General features: G+C 65.2%; 2 protein-coding genes across 6 annotated transcripts; both read left to right on the top strand.

Moving 5' to 3' along the window:
• Nucleotides 1–875: 875 nt before the first annotated feature.
• On the top strand, nt 876–12,187 carry PLEKHG5 (pleckstrin homology and RhoGEF domain containing G5). Of its 3 annotated transcripts, none has more exons than XM_071448952.1 (22): nt 876–1,109; nt 2,863–2,939; nt 5,280–5,409; nt 5,588–5,690; nt 5,771–5,831; nt 5,937–6,028; nt 6,105–6,241; nt 6,318–6,466; nt 7,976–8,161; nt 8,332–8,502; nt 8,576–8,671; nt 8,766–8,816; nt 8,927–9,076; nt 9,154–9,264; nt 9,331–9,480; nt 9,549–9,686; nt 9,839–9,958; nt 10,060–10,192; nt 10,262–10,374; nt 10,455–10,609; nt 10,683–11,477; nt 11,584–12,187. In XM_071448952.1, the coding sequence occupies exons 1-22, from the start codon at nt 977–979 to the stop codon at nt 11,591–11,593; spliced, it is 3,261 nt and encodes a 1,086-aa protein (XP_071305053.1). In that variant the 5' UTR covers nt 876–976; the 3' UTR covers nt 11,594–12,187. The 3 variants fall into 3 exon arrangements, with proteins under 3 accessions (XP_071305053.1, XP_071305056.1, XP_071305055.1); XM_071448955.1 differs by lacking the exon at nt 876–1,109 and adding an exon at nt 1,641–1,692; XM_071448954.1 differs by lacking the exons at nt 876–1,109; nt 2,863–2,939 and adding an exon at nt 3,370–3,510.
• Nucleotides 12,188–12,320: 133 nt separating this feature from the next.
• TNFRSF25 (TNF receptor superfamily member 25) lies at nt 12,321–16,255 on the top strand. 3 transcript variants are annotated; one of them, XM_071448963.1, is made up of 7 exons: nt 12,321–12,750; nt 14,295–14,490; nt 14,593–14,703; nt 14,779–14,931; nt 15,021–15,105; nt 15,191–15,249; nt 15,334–16,255. In XM_071448963.1, exons 1-7 carry the CDS (start codon nt 12,721–12,723, stop codon nt 15,933–15,935), a joined length of 1,236 nt encoding a protein of 411 aa, XP_071305064.1. In that variant the 5' UTR covers nt 12,321–12,720; the 3' UTR covers nt 15,936–16,255. The 3 variants fall into 3 exon arrangements, with proteins under 3 accessions (XP_071305064.1, XP_071305062.1, XP_071305063.1); XM_071448961.1 differs by having other exon boundaries at nt 14,295–14,703; XM_071448962.1 differs by lacking the exon at nt 12,321–12,750 and having other exon boundaries at nt 12,791–14,490.
• Nucleotides 16,256–16,392: the final 137 nt, after the last annotated feature.

The raw sequence follows: 16,392 nt of genomic DNA on the forward strand, positions 1-16,392 counted from the left end.
TGGTTTGGGGCATTTCATGGGGGGAGGTGGTACAAGATGCCGGTGCCTGCTGGGGCCCAGAGATGGATGCTGCATCCTTGGGAAAGGGGAACCTCACTGGCTTCTGGTGCTCCCTGAGGGGAAGAGGGAGAACAGGGAGGCTGGGGGTTTTGGAGCATAAACCTTGGTGAGGCATTCCACCTACAAGAACACTGTTCCATGATCAATGGGAAATCTATGACAGCACTTAAAATATTAAGGATGCACTAAATCAAGCAGGAATAATTTTGCAATACGTTGGCATCTGTTACCTTTGCAGCAGCGATTTATCATGGAACTTCTGGCAAAAGGTGCCTGGAAGCAACAAAACTCTGAGAAGCACCTGGTGCCTCTGGGAGGAGGTGCTGTGATGAATTTAGAGGCTGGGATGGTCTTGGCCTGGCAGTTTTGCGTGGGGCAGGATGAAGGTGCCATCTTTTGTTGTCTTTGTAGGGTTTAAGCCCTATCTGGCGCTTTCTTGGATTAGCAGGAGGAAAATCCCCCTGAATATCGGTTTTCCCTATGCAGGCTGGGGGCCCCCGTGTGCCCACGGCTGCAGGGATACAACCGGAGCTCGGGGCGGCGCATTCCTGCCCCCTCAAAAGCCAGCCGGACGGCAGAGCCGCCAAACAGCCCCCTTCTTAATGCTGATTCTTTCCATCACAAGCACGTCTTGTCTCCGTGGCCGAATGTCTTCCATAGACGGTGGAAAGTGAAATTTGTGCAATGTCTGTAGGAGGCTGAAGAAAGGCCCTTTGTGCGCCCCCCGCGCGGGCGCTGGGCAGCCTCCAGCAGCACCCTCGGCCGCCCCGCGGCTCCCGCCGGCGGCGTCAATGCACCGCTTGTCCAGAGACCGGGACCCACTCTTAAAGCCAGAGCTGGTCTCCCTCCGTTAGTCCCACCGGTGGCCCCGTCGGGGCGGGCACGGCTGCGGGGGGACCCCGGCCGCAAGCCCAGGATGTTTCTGTACTGGAGGAAGCGGGGTGCCTACGAGCTGGAGGCTTTGCCGCCCGGCCTGGCGGGGCTGGAGTACGGGGCAGTGGAGCGCTTCTCCTGGAGCTCCAGCCTGGATGTCAGCGAGGAGCTCGGGGGTAGGTGGCTGGGGGGCTTTGGGCAACCGGCAGGCTGTGGCTGAGCGCGGCCGCCCAAAGCCTCCAGCCCTGGTAACGAGGGTGAGGGGTTGGGAGAAGCTGCTGGTGCCGCCGGGATGCCGTGGGAATGCTGCAGGTGCAGCTGGGGAGCGCTCAGCAAACCGGCCCGTGCCGCTCCCCCCGGCCCAGGCGGGCCTTTGAAGCAGCCGGCTGCCGCTGCCGTGCGCTCTGCAGCAAGGACGATCCGGTTTCAAAACTCGTTTGCCGTCACCGGGAGCGCCGGCTGTGATGGCATAGCCGGCAGCAGGAGACGGAGGAGGTGACCGGGCGGGGAGGAGAGGAGCTGATGGGGACAGGATCTCTCCTGCAGCCCTCGAAGTGTCTGGTGGGGACCCGGACACGCTCCTGCCTCTGCCCCAAAGCGGGGCTCCCTGCTAGGAGCTCCCAGCCCGCGTGTGCCAGGCCCTGGTGCATGAGTGACCCGCGGGCAGGGTCGGCTTTTGGGAGCGGCCACGCGGCTCTGGCCGTGCTGCGGGGCTGATCCCTGGCACCGCCGGCCGCTTCGGCCAGCCTCTAGTTTTTGGTGAGTTTGGGAAACTTTCCCTTGGGTGCATGAAAGAATTTCTTATTTGTTTCCGTTATTATTCCCGATAGGTCAAGTGAAACGGCAGCGGCGGGGGGCGGGGGCCGGCCCAGCTCGGCGGGCGCTGCGGGGCGGCCGCGGGGACAGAGGCCTCATTGTGCTCCTGCCGCGGGGGCAGCGCCCGGCCCCGGCTCCCAACCCGGCTCCCAACCCGGCTCCCAACCCGGCTCCCAGCCCGGCTCCTAACCCGGCTCCCAGCCCTACTCCCGGAGGGCGATGAGCTGAGCCCTGCCCGGCTGCTCCTGCATCCAGCAGCGTCCATGGTGCCACAGCAGCCTCGGGATCGCCTCCCAAATGGGAGCTTGAGCAACCAGCACCATTCCGAGTTGCTTCCCCCTCTTCAGGCAGAAGCAGCATTTTTTTCAGTGCTGCCTCAAAAAGCAGACTGTTTTATCCCGCAGACTGTTTCTAACCCCGGCCTTGGCCGCAGTCTCGCTTGGGTCGGCGTGGATGCTGTTTTTGTTGGCAGGAAGGATGCGGGAGATGGAAGCGGTGCGGCGGGGAAGTCCCTGTGCCGCTGGGCTGGTGTAATAGCCGTGCCATTGTGGCAGAGCCGTGCCATTGTGGCAGAGCCGTGCCATCTGGCCTCTCCACATCCTCGGCAGCAGCTTCCCAACGGTGCATCCCTGCCTGCAGCGGGGCTGTCCAGCCAGAGGGTGTCTGTACTGCTCGTTTGCCGCTGCGAGCAGCCCGGAGTCTGTTATTTTTAAACGATTAGGTTCGACACATAACAAAAGCCTTCAAAATAGGATTTGTCCCTAAGGCCGATTTAACTGTCAAAGCTTAAAGTGGCTCCTAAGCTCCGTTGGGGGCTGACAGCGGCAGATTTAGTGCTGCTGCTGCAGCCCCACGCTGTGCCAGCCCAAGGGGAGCTGGGGCAGGTCCGTGTCCTCATCCTGTACCCTGGGGTGCTGAGCAGGAGGTGCTGGATTCTGTCACCGTGGCATTACTGGCTCTAGGGGCTTCATTCCCCTGGACGAGCTGTGGGGCGGGCTGAGCCCGACTGCTTTGCCGAGCTCTGAAACCCGGGATTCCTGGTGTGGGGGCCTCAGCACGGACCCGGAGGGGGCTCAGCACGGCTCCCAGGCACTGACCCTACTCTCTCCACAGCCGAGCCGTGCCCAGAAGAGGAGACAGTGCTGCACTGCCAGAATCCCGACTGCGCCGGAGAGAGGAGGGCGGCCAAGGTGGGTCCTGCGGGGTGGGGACAGCCGCTGCCCGGGTCTTGGGGGTGAGAAGGGGCAGCGGACAGCTCTGCCCGACCCGCCGCTCCCTGAAGGGCCCCTGCCCTGGTCGGCAGCCCCTGGCGTGCCGTGCCGGGCGCGCATTCCCTGCTGGTGTCCGGGTCCTGCTGGCATTTAACGGCACAGCGGCTGTTTAACGCGTTTCCCCGAGCTGCTGTGATTCGGGCTAATCCGCTCCAGCCCGTCTGTTCCCCTGCTCGCTAACGTGAAGCCAGGGCAGATTTAAGGTCCTTTCTCTCCCTCCGGCCGTGCAGAGCCGGGCCGGCCCCACGCCCTGGTTCGCAGCGAGTGCCCGGGTGCTGCAGCGCGGGGCCGCGGGCGGTGTCTCCGGCGCAGCAGGCAGGACAGCACCGGGGGTGTGCCGGTGCTGTGTTTGCACGGCGGGCTGGCAGGCCCGGTGCTGCTGGGGCACACGTGGCACTGGGCTGCAGCTGCCCAGGAGCGCAGCTGGGACTGCCGGGAGCGACTGAGGCCACCCCGCCGCTGTCACCCGACCCCTGATGGTGCCTGGCAGGTAGCGGGGGGTGGGCAGGGGGAGCTGGCCGGGCTGGGGGCTCATCCTGCCGTGTCACGGTGCAGGATCCTGATCCCCCTCGCTTTGTGAGGCGCCTGCTGAGGGACGTGTGCTGGGGCTCGGATCAGGAGCTGATCCCGGGGTGGGCAGAGGGGTTTGGCCATCCCGCCTGGCCCCTCCTGTGGGGCTGAGTCCAGGGATGAGCTGCTGGCACAGGGGGATGAGGAGCCCCGCATTCCTCTGGGGCGGCTGCCAGGCGTCCCAGGGGATCTCACTGAATGGGTGCCAGCTGCGGGCACTGCCTGCAGCCTGCGGCCATACTCCCACATGCAGGTGTCTCTGATGCTGTTCACAGGGGTCTTAGGATGAGGGAAGAGATGAGGATCTGACTCCGTGTTTCAGAAGGCTTGATTTATTATTTTATGATATATATTATATTAAAACTATACTAAAAGAATAGAAGAAAGGATTTCATCAGAAGGCTAGCTAAGAATAGAAAAAGAAGGAATGAATAACAAAGGCTTGTTTCTCGGACAGAGAGCCCGAGCTAGCTGACTGTGATTGGCCATTAATTAGAAACAACTACATGAGACTAATCACAGATCTACTTGTTGCATTCCACAGCGGCAGATAACCATTGTTTACATTTTGTTCTTGAGGCCTCTCAGCTTCTCAGGAGGAAAAAATCTTAAGGAAAGGTTTTTTCATACTATGTGTCTGTGACAGGTGTCACGATGGCCACGATGTGGGACACATGGTGGCAGCGGAGGAGGGCTGAGGGTACAGGGTGTGCTGAGGCTGTGTCGAGACCTGCGATAGGACACTGGTGGATGGCAGGGGGTGCTGCAGAGGGACCAGCGGCCCCTCGGAGGGAGCGCGGGTGGTGGGAGCGCGTCAGCGCTGACCTCAGCAGCGCCGGGAGGAAGGAGGGCAGGAAGTGGGGGCGGCTGGAGCTGCACAGGCGCTTCCTCTCCGCAGCAGCAGCGCGGAGTTCTACAGGCAAGCCCGGGCAGGGCCGCCTCCTCCCAGCACCCTCGCACCCCTCCGTGGGCAGGTGGGGGTCCCACACAGGGATGGGGATGTGTCAGCGGTGCAGTAGGAATTGCTGGCAGTGGCCGGCAGCACCACGATCCCCAGGAGCGGGGCCAGTAGTAGCCCCAGTGAGAAGGGCACTGGCCAGAGAACACAGGCTGTGCACTGTGCTGGGGGCCTGGCCGGGGGTTTAAAAATAACCCGCTGTGAATGCCTGGAGGGGCTGGGGCCGCGGCCGTGGCCGCACACAATCGGAGGAAACCCGCCGGCTTCGAGCATTGTTTGCCTGCAGACGCTCGCTTCCTCCGTCCTGCCACGGGGACACGGCTCTCGTCAGCACAAAGGGGCTGGGGGGTGCCAGGGCGGCCTCCCGGGTCTCTGCTGAGGTGCTGGTGCCACGGTGCAGGTGATTGTCCCGCAGCTCCCTGTCCAAGCCTCGGCATCTGCAGGTGTCCCAGGGTCTCTGCTCATTGCGGTGGAGCAGGGGGCGGCTCTGTGGGACAGAACCCCCCGTGTCATCAGCCCCTTACAGCACCCACTGCCACACGGCCATGTCCTGGTCATGCTGCTTTCCCCGTGCCCGCTCTGGCTTCAGCATTCCCTGTGAACAATGTGCCAGCTGCAGTTGGGGCTGGCGGAGGGGACCCTGCTGCCCGTGGTGCTGCCCATCCCTCCTGTGAACGCGCCACAGCTGCGGCCCCGGGCAGGCCCTGCCTGACGGGCTGGTGTCCCCGCAGGAATGCCACCACGCCGAGTGCCGGCAGCTGAGCCGCAGCGGCCCCCTCAGCCTGTGTGAGCTCTGCGATGGCCGCCTCCATGGCGCCATGCACTTCGATGGCCACATCCGCTTCGACCTGTCCCCGCAAGGTGAGCCCGAGCCAGCTGGGGCACCGCTGCCCCCGCGGCTCTGCGGCGGAGCAGGGATGGGACGGGACTGATGAAGTGCATTTGGGGCTGGTGCAGCTCGGGGATGGGAGTGGGATGCAGCGGGAGGCAGCACGGGGCTGGGCGAGCTGTCACAGCCCAGCTCGATGCCCCTTTGCAGGCTCCATCCTGGCCCGCAACATGTCCACACGTTCGTGCCCCCCGCGCACCAGCCCTCCCTCTGATGTGGAGGAGGAGGAGGAGGGTCCGGCAGAGAGCAGAGGGTGAGCCCCTAGCCCTGCACAGCCCGTGTGCCGCCCCAGCCCGCGGCATCCCTGTCACCCTGCCCTCCCTGTGCCCGCAGGGAGCGCAAGAGCTCAGCGCTGAAGCTGCCCAAGAAGAAGGCTTGGCGCAGGCACACGGACGTAAGGCACCGGCTCCTCTCCCTGGGGCACTCGGCAGGGCAGCAGGATGGCCCTGGTGGGAGGGAGGGAGGGACCCCTGGGCAAGCAGCTGCCCCCTGCCCCCAGGACCCCAGCAAGGAGTGCTTCACCTTGAAGTTTGACCTCAGCATCGACATCGAGGCAGAGATCGTGCCAGCTGTGAAAAAGAAGTCGCTGGGGTGAGTCTGCTGGGGACGAGACAAGGGACAATGTGGGGAGAGATGCAAAGACAAATGTAGGGCTCGTGTCCTGCAGGGAAGTGCTGCTGCCAGTCTTTGAGAGGAAGGCAATTGAGCTGGGCAAGGTGGACATCTACCTGGACCAATCGCACACGCCGCTGTCACTGCAGTTCGAGGCGTTTCGCTTCGGGGGACACTACCTGAGGGTGAAAGGTGCTGAGGGGGCCCCGAGGGAGGCCTGGCTGCTCCAGAGTTCCCAGGGGACACTGACAACCTGATGCTCCCACAGCCAAGCCCGGGGATGAGCTGAAGGTGGAGCAGGCAGTGCGAGATGCCAGGTCAGCCAGCTTGCCCATCCTGCACCCTGCCAGCAGTGCTGCATTCCTTGGGCCAGTGCTGGAACCGCTGCCAGGACGCCGGGAGGGCGCTGAGAGCCTGGTGAGTGCCAGTGCTAGCTCTGGGGAGGGAGGAATTGGGGATGGGATGACAGAATGTGTGATCCCCCATAGCCATTCTTTCTGGTAAAGATGGGCCATGTATAGTGTGGGTTGAAGATCCCCCTGGAGTCCCCAAGACCCACTTTTTCTCCTGGCTGTTCCATGCTGGCTGTGCTGTGCTGTTCTGGCTCCACCATGGCAGTCTAGCAGCTCAAGCAGCAGCACCAGCCCTTTGGCTGTGCCAGGTACAGGCTGGCACCAAAGCAAAGGCAAACAGGGGCCCTGGGGGCCCCAGTGTTTGCTGCTGCTCGGTGCCACCCAGCCCTGGGACTCACCCTGACCCCAGGACTCGCCCTGGCCACCGGCCCTCCTCTCTGCTGCTGGCAGCTGCTGAGCACAGCAGCTCTGTCCTGCCCCGTGGACCCTGGCCCCAGATAAGGCGTGGACTGGGTGCTGCTCCCATGGGAGCAGGGTGCCAGGCCTGAAGGGAGAAACTCTGCAGGGTCCCGCCAGGGGGACACGGTGCTCGGTGCTGTGCCAGCAGGCCCTGAGGGCGGCAACCTGGCTGCCTGGCCGGGGCTAGTGGCCACCCGTGTCCAGCACTATGACGCCTGGCTGCAGGACCGGCAAGGCTCTAGCAGGGCCAGGGGGCGAGAGGGCAACCAGGCACCTCTATGGAGGTCTCGGTCCCGACTCCCTTCCTGGGGACAGGCGGGTCCCAAGTGGCCCCGAGGCGATGGGGCTGGTGACAGCCGGGGCGTCTGGAGAAGCGGCAGCGCAGTGAGTAATGGCAAAGGTGCCCGGAGCAGCTCTTGCCGCCTGGCTCTGCGGACGTGGCGGGGTGTGGGGCCGTGCTGGCGGCGGTGGCAGCAGCATGCCGCTTCCCAGGGCTTGGTGGCCGGCAGGGAGCCCCGACCCTGCCCCGGTGAGGAGATGGCAGCGGCCGCATCCCAGCACAGCCCAGGGACACGCAGGGAGCAGCCGCTGCAGCGCTGCCCGGGGCGGCGGGAGCCGCTTGGCCGTGACCCAGCTCCTGCGACCAGCCGGGGGGCTTTGATCTCCGCCGGTGAATTGTTCAGCTCTGGTAGCTTATCTGCCGAGGAGGGAAATTAGGTTTTCGGCGCTGGCCCCACCTCCTTTTGTTTCGGAGGAGCTCGGCCACAGCCTGCCCGGCCCCGGCTCTGCGGTCCGAGCCGGGAGTGCGGCTGGACGGACGGCCCGGCCGGGGGCTGCGACCCTCGGGATGCCCTGAGCCCCCCCCGCTGCTGGGCCCGCTTGTCCATGGCCGGCCGGGCTTGGCCAGGCAGCACCCGGGGTCCTCCATCCCCGGGGCCCTGCACCCCCGGGATGCAGGTAGGCAGGTCAGTGCGGGCAGGGGAGCTTGGCCGGGGGACCCCACTGCCCGGGGTGTCCGTCTGTCCCACGGTGCTCAGGTCAGCCAGGCCGCTGTCCCCATCCTGGCCGCAGCGCTGGGTACTGACCCTGGGGACACTGGCTGTCCTCACTGCAGGCTCCAGGACGGCGAAGGAAGAACATAACAGAGTTCCTGGGGGACAGCAGCATCCCCAGCCCCGAGCCAGCCCTGCACAGCAGCAGCTCTCTGCCCACCAATGGCACTGACACCTGGAAGAACCGCGCTGCCAGCCGCTTCAGCGGCTTCTTTGGCTCCGGGACTAGCACGGGCTCCTTCGGGCGGGTAGGTGGGATGCAGGCACGGGGAGGGGTGTGGGGACTGCCTGTGGCTATGCTGGGCACCTGGGATGGGTCCCCCTGTGGCTCAAGACCCTCGTTCCACAGGCAGGCTGAGGTGGTCCGTGGGACATGCCCAGTGGCCCCCGCCCAGCTTTGTCCCCTGCTTTTGTCCAGGAGACTGAGAAGCTGGAGCAGCTGGTGAACAGGCTGCACGCCTACAGCACCTTCGGGCTGCCCAAGCTGCCGCCCCAGCTCCGCTTTGACCGCGACTCCTGGGAGGAGGATGGGGACGAGGCTGGGCTGACTCTGGAGGACAGCTGGCAGCAGATCATCCAGGGCACAGAGGTAGGGACAGTGCCTGGGGAGCCTCAGGGGCTGTGCCCAGGCCCTGGCACAGCGCTGACGCTCAGCCTGGCAGGTCCTGTCGCGCCGGCAGTGCCACCAGCAGGAAGCCATCTGGGAGCTGCTGCACACAGAGGCCACCTACATCCGGAACCTCAAAGTCATCACTGATGTGAGTGTTGGCAGCTACTGCACTGTGCTGGGGCTGGGGGCTGTGGCTGGGGGCTGTGGCTGCAGCTCACTGCCTCTCCATTCCCTCCCCACAGCTCTTTCTCTCCTGCCTGGTGAACCTGCAGGAGTCAGGGCTGCTCTGTGAGGTGAGTGGAGGGGGCTGCAGGGGACAGGGTGTTCAGGGATGGGTCCTCAGCCTCGCCATGCTGCAGGGTGGAGGTGCCATTCCCCAGTGGTGCCCACCTCACCCCCACAGGTGGATGCTGAGCGGCTCTTCAGCAACATCGGGGAGATCATCCGGCTGCACTGCAAGCTGTGGCGCAGCGTCATGGCCTCAGTGCTGGCCAAGGCACGGCGGACTGGGGCACTGCTGGACCCCATTGACTTCCTCGATGGCTTCAAGATGGTGAGTGGGGATGCCATGCCACAGCGGGCAGCCACGCCATGCCGTGTGCTGCATGGTGACTGCCTCGTGTCCCCCAGTTCGGGTCCCTCTTCAAGCCCTATGTGCGGTATTGCATGGAGGAGGAGGGCTGCATGGAGTACATGCGGACCCTGCTGCGGGACAGCGAGCTCTTCCGCACCTATGTGACGGTAAGGGGAGGCTGGGGCTGGGGCTGGGGCAGGGCTGGGGCTGGTGCTAATGCCTGGCTGCCGCAGTGGGCTGAGAAGCAGGAGCAGTGCAGCCGCCTGAAGCTGAGCGACATGCTGGTGAAACCTCACCAGCGCCTCACCAAGTACCCGCTGCTCCTCAAGTCTATCCTGAAGAAGACGGATGACCCACGTGCCCGTGATGCCATCACCACTATGGTAAGGGATCAGAGGTGGGGGGCAGCAGGGTTGGTGGCCCCTCAAACCCACCACCTCTCCTGGCACAGATCAGCTCCGTGGAACGCTTCATCAACGACGTCAACTCGCGGATGCGCCAGCGGCAGGAGCGGCAGCGCCTGGATGCCATCCTCAGCCGGATTGATGCCTATGAGGTGGTGGAGGGCAGCACAGACGAGGTGGACAAGGTAGGCTGGACATGGTGGAGCTGCCATCTCATGCCATGCCACTCAATGCCACCCTCTGCCACACTGCTGTGCCACCCTGTGTCACTTCATGCTATGCCACCCATGTCATGTTACCCCATGCACCCCATGCCGACTCTGGGGGTTTCTGACAGCTGCTTAAGGAGTTCCTGAGGCTGGACCTGACAGCCCCCATCCCTGGCACCTCCCCGGAGGACACCCGGCAGCTCCTCCTCGAGGGCAGCCTGAGGATGCGGGAAGGTAAAGACAGCAAGGTGAGGACTGCAGGGGACAGGGAGGGCTCAGCTCCGGCCCCTGCCCACCCACCCTCACTCACTGCACTGACTGGTGCCCATGGCTCCACTCTCACCCTCAGATGGACGTCTACTGCTTCCTCTTCACCGACCTCTTCCTCATCACCAAGCCCTTCAAGAAGGCTGAGCGCACCAAGGTGATCCGGCAGCCCTTGCTGGTGGACAGAGTTGTTTGCAGGGAGCTCAGAGACCCAGGTGAGAGCACTGGGCATAAGGGGGGCTACTGGGAGGTCCCTGGACACTGCTGACAGCCCCTGCCCACAGGCTCCTTCCTCCTCATCTACCTGAACGAGCTGGGCAGTGCCGTGGCCGCCTACACCTTCCAGAGCAGTGGGCAGCTGTGCCGCAGCTGGGTCGAGGCAGTGCGCAATGCCCAGGTGAGGGCACACGGGTGGGTGGGGGACACGTGGGTTCCCTGTGCACACCCCATTCCTCACTGACAACCCCCCCATCCCAGAACCTGCTGCAGAGGCTGCGGCAGCGCCGGCGCATGGAGGAGCAGGAGGAGGAGGACGAGGAGGATGAGGAGGATGATGGTGAGAGTGGCACTTCAGCTGCCAGTTCACCTACCATCCTACACCACAGCAGCACCAGCCCGGACTCACAGCAGTGGTAGGGAGCAGGAGGGGGGACCTGCACACCCCCAGCCTGGCACAGGCCCCTCCTCACCTTCTTGCCTCCACAGCCCATCCGACGGCTCCACCGAGACGCTTGCCATGGTGGCAGCAGAGGGTGGCGACGAGCTCTCCTCCCCAGACTGGGACGCAGGACCCTTCGGCTCAACCTCGGATGGCTCCTCTGTTAGCACCAGCACCTCCATCGGCACTGGCACCTCTGTGGAGACCCCCACCTCCACCGATACCCCCACGCAGGAGCTGCCTGCAGGTGCCCTGCCTGTTCCCCTGCCCCACGGCGTGGCCTCCCCAGGCAGCGGCTGCCGCTCGTCCTCCATCGACAGCGCCTATGGCACGCTCTCACCTGCCTCCCTGCGGGACTTTGGCCAGCAGCCCGAGGGGACGGCCGAGGAGGGGCAGGAGCCTTCCCTGGCCCCTCCTGCCCCACGGCCGGGCTCGCCCCGGCTGCGCCGCCGGACGCCCGTGCAGCTCCTGCCTTGCCCGGCCAGGGTGCTCAAGTCCAAGTCGGAGGCCAGCTTGCCCCAGCTCCTGTCCCCCACTTCCCCAGGCCCCCTGAGCCAAAGCCGCAGCCTCTCTGACATCTGTGCTGGTTCCCCCCGGACTAGCCAAGAGCCCGCACCTCAGGCTGCCCCCGGCAGCAGCGGCAGCTCCACATCAGAGCTCTCAGAGCCAGAGGAGCCAGCGGAGAGCCCAGCATCCCTCCCAGGGGGGCTCAGGCGCGACCCCCAGCCCCCTGCCCGCCGGACCCTCTCGGACCCGCAGGCGGCGCAGCACCGCAAGCTGACTCTGGCGCAGCTGTACCGGATCCGGACCACGCTGCTGCTCAACTCCACGCTGACGGCCTCGTAAGCACAGGCTGCCTGCTCCTGGGGGTGCCCCAGCCCTTCCAGGGGCTTCCCAGGGACCGAGTCCCAGTGCTGAAGGCCTCTCTCCCCACTCTGTGTCTTGCAGGGAGGTCTGAGAGCCGCTGGCATGGAAAAGGACAGATGCACGGATGTACCAAGGAGCTTCTCCTGCTTCTAACCGTAGCGTAAAGCCGGGGCCGGGCAGAGCAGGCACTGGGAGGCCACGCTGGTGGGGACATGGATGGGGATGCAGACCAGTCCCCTTGGCGAGGACATGTCCTGGGCACGGTGGTGCAGGGCTGGACATGGCACGTGGCTTGTGCTGAACCCCTTGTCCACAGACATGAGAGTTGTCGGGCAGGGGGCCCTGGGGCTGTGGGTGGCTGTGGGAGACTGTGGGTCAGCTCTTGCAGGCGAGGAAGGGATGACGACGTCGGCAGCGGTGAGTGGGGAAGGTGCTGAGAGGGACGTGGTGCCGGTGGCACGGTGCTGTGGACAGTGCAGGGAGGAGGCTGGGGCTGGTGGCAGGAGAGGATGGTGCAGGGCTGGGGCAGGTTTGCCCTGTGGGCTGGCAGTGGATGGCAGCACCTGGGACTGGAGTGTGGGAGACACGGTGGGACACGCGCGGTGGCTGGAGCCCCGGCTGCCCCCCCATGCTAAGCTGCACTCCACGTCCCAGCTGAGCAATAAAACCAGCTGGTGCACGCTCACGTCTGCCTCTCCTTTCCTTTGGCTTCAGCAGCACCCAAGGCTGGGCATCACCTGGGTGGGTGCAGCGTGGCTGAGAGAGCCCCCTCCGGGACAGACAAAAAGGGGATGGGACCAGTTCCAGCCTCCCGTTCTGGAGCTCGGGGTGGGGATGGAGCCCTGGGACGGGGATGCACTGCTCCCCACGTAGCCTGCGCGCCCTGCCACCCCCGCCACCCCCGCTAACGGGTGAGGGAGGGCGGCGGCCGGGTCTGCAGCGAGGCACTGCAGGTCCCTCCCGCGCCCAGCGCTCCCGTCATGTGGTTTCATACCCCCTGGACTCATTTCCAAAAAAGCATTTCCTCCTGCTGCGGTTGGGTGTAAAAGCCTGTCTGGGGAGGGCTGGCGCTCACTCACCACGCGTCGCGTGCTGCTGACGGCAGCCGTGGGGTGCCGGGGCACCCTGCCCGGGCACTGAGCTGCCCCGACACCCCCCTGCACCTGCGGCCCGCTCCCCTCAGCGCCCCGGCATGACCCAGCCGCATCGGCCACAAGGATGAAGTGTTGCTGCCCTGGGGTGGCTTGGGTGAGTGCGGTGGCCTGGGGGGTCCCACGGAGCGCTGGTACCAATTGTGGGGCGTCCCACGGCTGTGGCCGTAACGGGTCTGGAGGAGGGAGGGAGGAAGATGGATTCACTCCAGTGCCAAGCTCGCCAAAACCGCTTACACCGCTGGCTAACAGCCGGGGCTGGGCTCTGCTGCACCAAAACATTCGCGGTGTGGCGTGACCGCGGCGGGGGCCACCGGCCGTGAAGATCCCGGCCGCAGAGCGGATGCGGCCGTGGGAAGGGTGGGGTCAGTCCTGGGGCTGCAGGCAGGGCAGTGCCTGGGGAGTGGCTGTGCCCACAGAGCGCGGGCAGCTGCCCTCGGGGCTCGGGTGCCAACCCCGGCACCGACAGCTGTTACGGGGGGCAGAGGCGGTGGCACGGCCCCAGCGGCGGTGGCGCTCCCCAGCGCGGAGCCAGCCCCGTGCCCACCGGGCACCTTCTCCCCGCGCTGGGCACAGGCAGTGCCCGTCTGCGGGCGGGGTGCGCGGGCAGGGCCCCGCTGGGGACGGTCGTGCCTCAGCGGTGACTCAGATGTGCCGCTGCCAGCCGGGACTGAGGCACCCGCCCGGATCTGCCGGCAGCGCTCTGCGAGCGGGGCGGCCCAGCGCGGTTTCCAGTCTGCCGGTGGCGGCGGGTTTAGTAGAAAATGATTCAACTGCCGTAATCGGGGCCATCACGGCTGGGAAATCCAGCCCCCAGCGAGGAATCCCCTGGCTCCCTGCCCACACTGTCAGTGCCACGGCCCTCTCAGCCCCCGGCCCGGCCTGTGGAAGGGGTGTCAGCGTGGGCACCGCTGGCTGCACCCACCGGGGCTTCCAGGGGAGCAGGGCTGCCCTGCGGACAGCACCTGGCACCCCGCGGGGGAGCAGTGACCTACTTTGGGACGCGCGTAACGGGGAGCGATAGCATCGGGGAGAGCTGAGCCAGGCACGGCTTCCTTTCGGGGAGGAAATCACCTCCTCTGTGAGGGAGATAAACCCCAGGAAAGTCAAAGCTGGCAGCGTTAACCCCTACGCGCCCGGCTACCGACGCCTCCCTAAGCCAGCGATCTCTGGCACCACCAGCAGTCCGTGTGCCTGACTTACTGGTCCCCATCCCTGGGGACATGGCAGGGTCCTGCTGGCACAGGCTATTGAGCATCTCGGTGCCGCTCCCCAGCCAGCATGGAAGCACCATTTGCAGAGCACACGGGGGCACCTTGGCAGCCCCATGGGCACAGGCTGTGGCACAGTGGCCCCCACAGTGCCAGCAGGAAGTTGCTTGCTCGTGTACTGCGGAGAAAGCAGAGCACAGGGGCTGCCGCGGGGCATTCCCAGCCCTGGGGCAGCACACCCACGCGGCTTTGGGGCGGAGGGCCGCGGCTTCAGCCGCTCAGCTTTGCGCAGGCACCGCTGTCCACACAGCTGCAGGTACGGCTCTGGCTCTGCTAGCCCAGCATGAGCAGGTGTGAGGGCTGTCCCCACGGGTGCGAGGCTGCTGGAGCAACCCGTCTGCCTGCAGCCCTGCTCTCTCCCTGCTTGCAGGTGACCTTGGCAGCGCTGTGGCTGGCAGCCAGCGAATCGCAGCCCCCAGGGTGGCGGGACCGCGACGTGCTGCAAAGGCAGCGGGTCCTGGTGCAGCCACTCCTCCGCCTGAGGAGACACACGGACAGACGCCAGTGCCCTGACGGCACGCACTGGGTGGAGACTGTTCGTCAGTGCTGCCCTCAGTGTCCCGCAGGTGAGCGCTGCCCCGTCCGTGCGGCATGGCACAGCACACCGTGGCACAGCAGGTGCCTTGCTCCAGGCGGCCGTGCTCCCTGTCACCCCACTGTCCCTGCAGGGACATTCCTGAAAGACGCCTGCGTGTGCGACCCCTGTCCTGCCGGCACCTTCCGCACCCAGCCCAACACCTTCAGCGAGTGCCAGGCCTGCTACGAGTGTGACCAACACGGTGAGCTGGCACCACACCACACCGTGCCGTGCTATGCAGTGCCGTGCTCAGCTGCTCACTGCCTGCTTTCTGCAGCTTTCCAGAGTGTGCTGAGCAACTGCTCAGCCACCAGCAACATCGCCTGTGGCTGTGAGCCCGGCCGATTCCGTGTCTGCCTTGACCCGCCGTGCACCGAATTCTCTTGCCAGAAGTGCCAGACCTGCACCGGACGCCTCATCCAGCGACCCTGTGAGTGCTGCCAGCTGCCCCATGGCACAACCTGCCAGCTGTGCCACCTCTGGCTGTGCCACCCTGCCTCATTCCCACCCTCTCCCCAGGCTCAGAGGTGCAGGATGCCCTTTGTGACAGCAGCTGCAAGCCTGACTTCTACAGAGAGGGTGATGAATGCCGGCCGTGTCACATGTAAGCATTGACCCTCCTGCCAGGGATGCATGTGGGGCCCGTGGCATGGCACAGCACGGCACCCATGGGTCCCATCTCCTTGCAGGCGCACCGTGGACACGTGTGGCAAAGAATGCCAGCAAGCGTGCGGCAGCAACAACAAAGGTATGGGGACAATGGGGCCAGGGTTGGTGGTGTGCAGTCGCTGTGCTGGCCAGCTGATGGCAATGCTCCTGCTCCTCCTTTCAGGCTCAGGTCTGGAGTACATCCTGCTGGGACTCACCGGGCCTCTCTTCCTGGGTGCCCTGGCCATCTACCACAAGAGGAAGAGGCTCCGGCATGGGGGTGGTCCCCACCCCATGGCACAGGCCGCCACCTCAATGCCCGGGGCTGCAACCACACCATTGTGCCAGTTCAGTGCCTGGAGGTGGCACAACCCGTGCTGGACCCAGCCATACTTCCCCCAGGAGACAGAGCGTGGCACTGGCACAGCAAAGAAGAGTTTCAAACAGGAGGCCTTGCTGCGTGAGCCACCCAGCGAGGAAGGAAAGCCCTCTGCCCCCCCGGAGCCCCGTGGTGCCTTGCTGCAGGGCAGCCAGCTCTACGCCGTCATCGATGTGGTGCCAGTGCGGCGCTGGAAGGAGTTCATGAGGATGCTGGAGCTGCGGGAGGCAGAGATTGAGCTGGTAGAGCTGGAGGTGGTCCACATCCGTGACCAGCAGTACGAGATGCTGAAGCGCTGGTGCCAGCAGACCAGTGCCACGCTGGACCACGTCTTTGCTGCCCTGGAGCGCATGGAGCTGGCCGGCTGTGCTGAGGCACTGCGCCAGAGTCTGCCCGTGGGACCCTGACCCCAGCGTCAGCACCCTGGCACAGGGAGGTCCCGACACCTCCACATCTCACTGGGCATCCAGCCATACCCCTAAGTATTGTTACTTATGCCGAGTAGACATTTTATGTCAGTTTTATGTCCCCTTCCCACCTGCCTGTTCCCTCTATTTATGTCCTCCTGCCCCCAGGGCCGGGGAGGACCCCATGCCCCAGCACGTCGGCTGCCCAGCCCCTCGCGGGACGAGCGGGCACCGAGCCCACCCGAACCCATGGGATAGTTCTCAAGGCTGCCCCTGCCGGGCGCTCCTTCCCCCTCCCCAATAAAGTGGTGTGTTCTCCATCCGCCAGCCCCCGCCCTTCTTCACGAGGCTGTGTCAGTCGGGCACCAGGGCACTGCTGGCCCCAGGACCGCCCCTGGTGATGTGGCAACCACAGGTGACAGAGAATGTGGGTGCTGGCAGAGATGCAGGCAGTGTG

This window comes from Agelaius tricolor, unplaced genomic scaffold (genome assembly GCF_023055355.1).
Source record: "Agelaius tricolor isolate 1412-34295 unplaced genomic scaffold, bAgeTri1.0.p SCAF_28, whole genome shotgun sequence".
Classification (NCBI taxonomy): Eukaryota; Metazoa; Chordata; class Aves; order Passeriformes; family Icteridae; genus Agelaius; species Agelaius tricolor.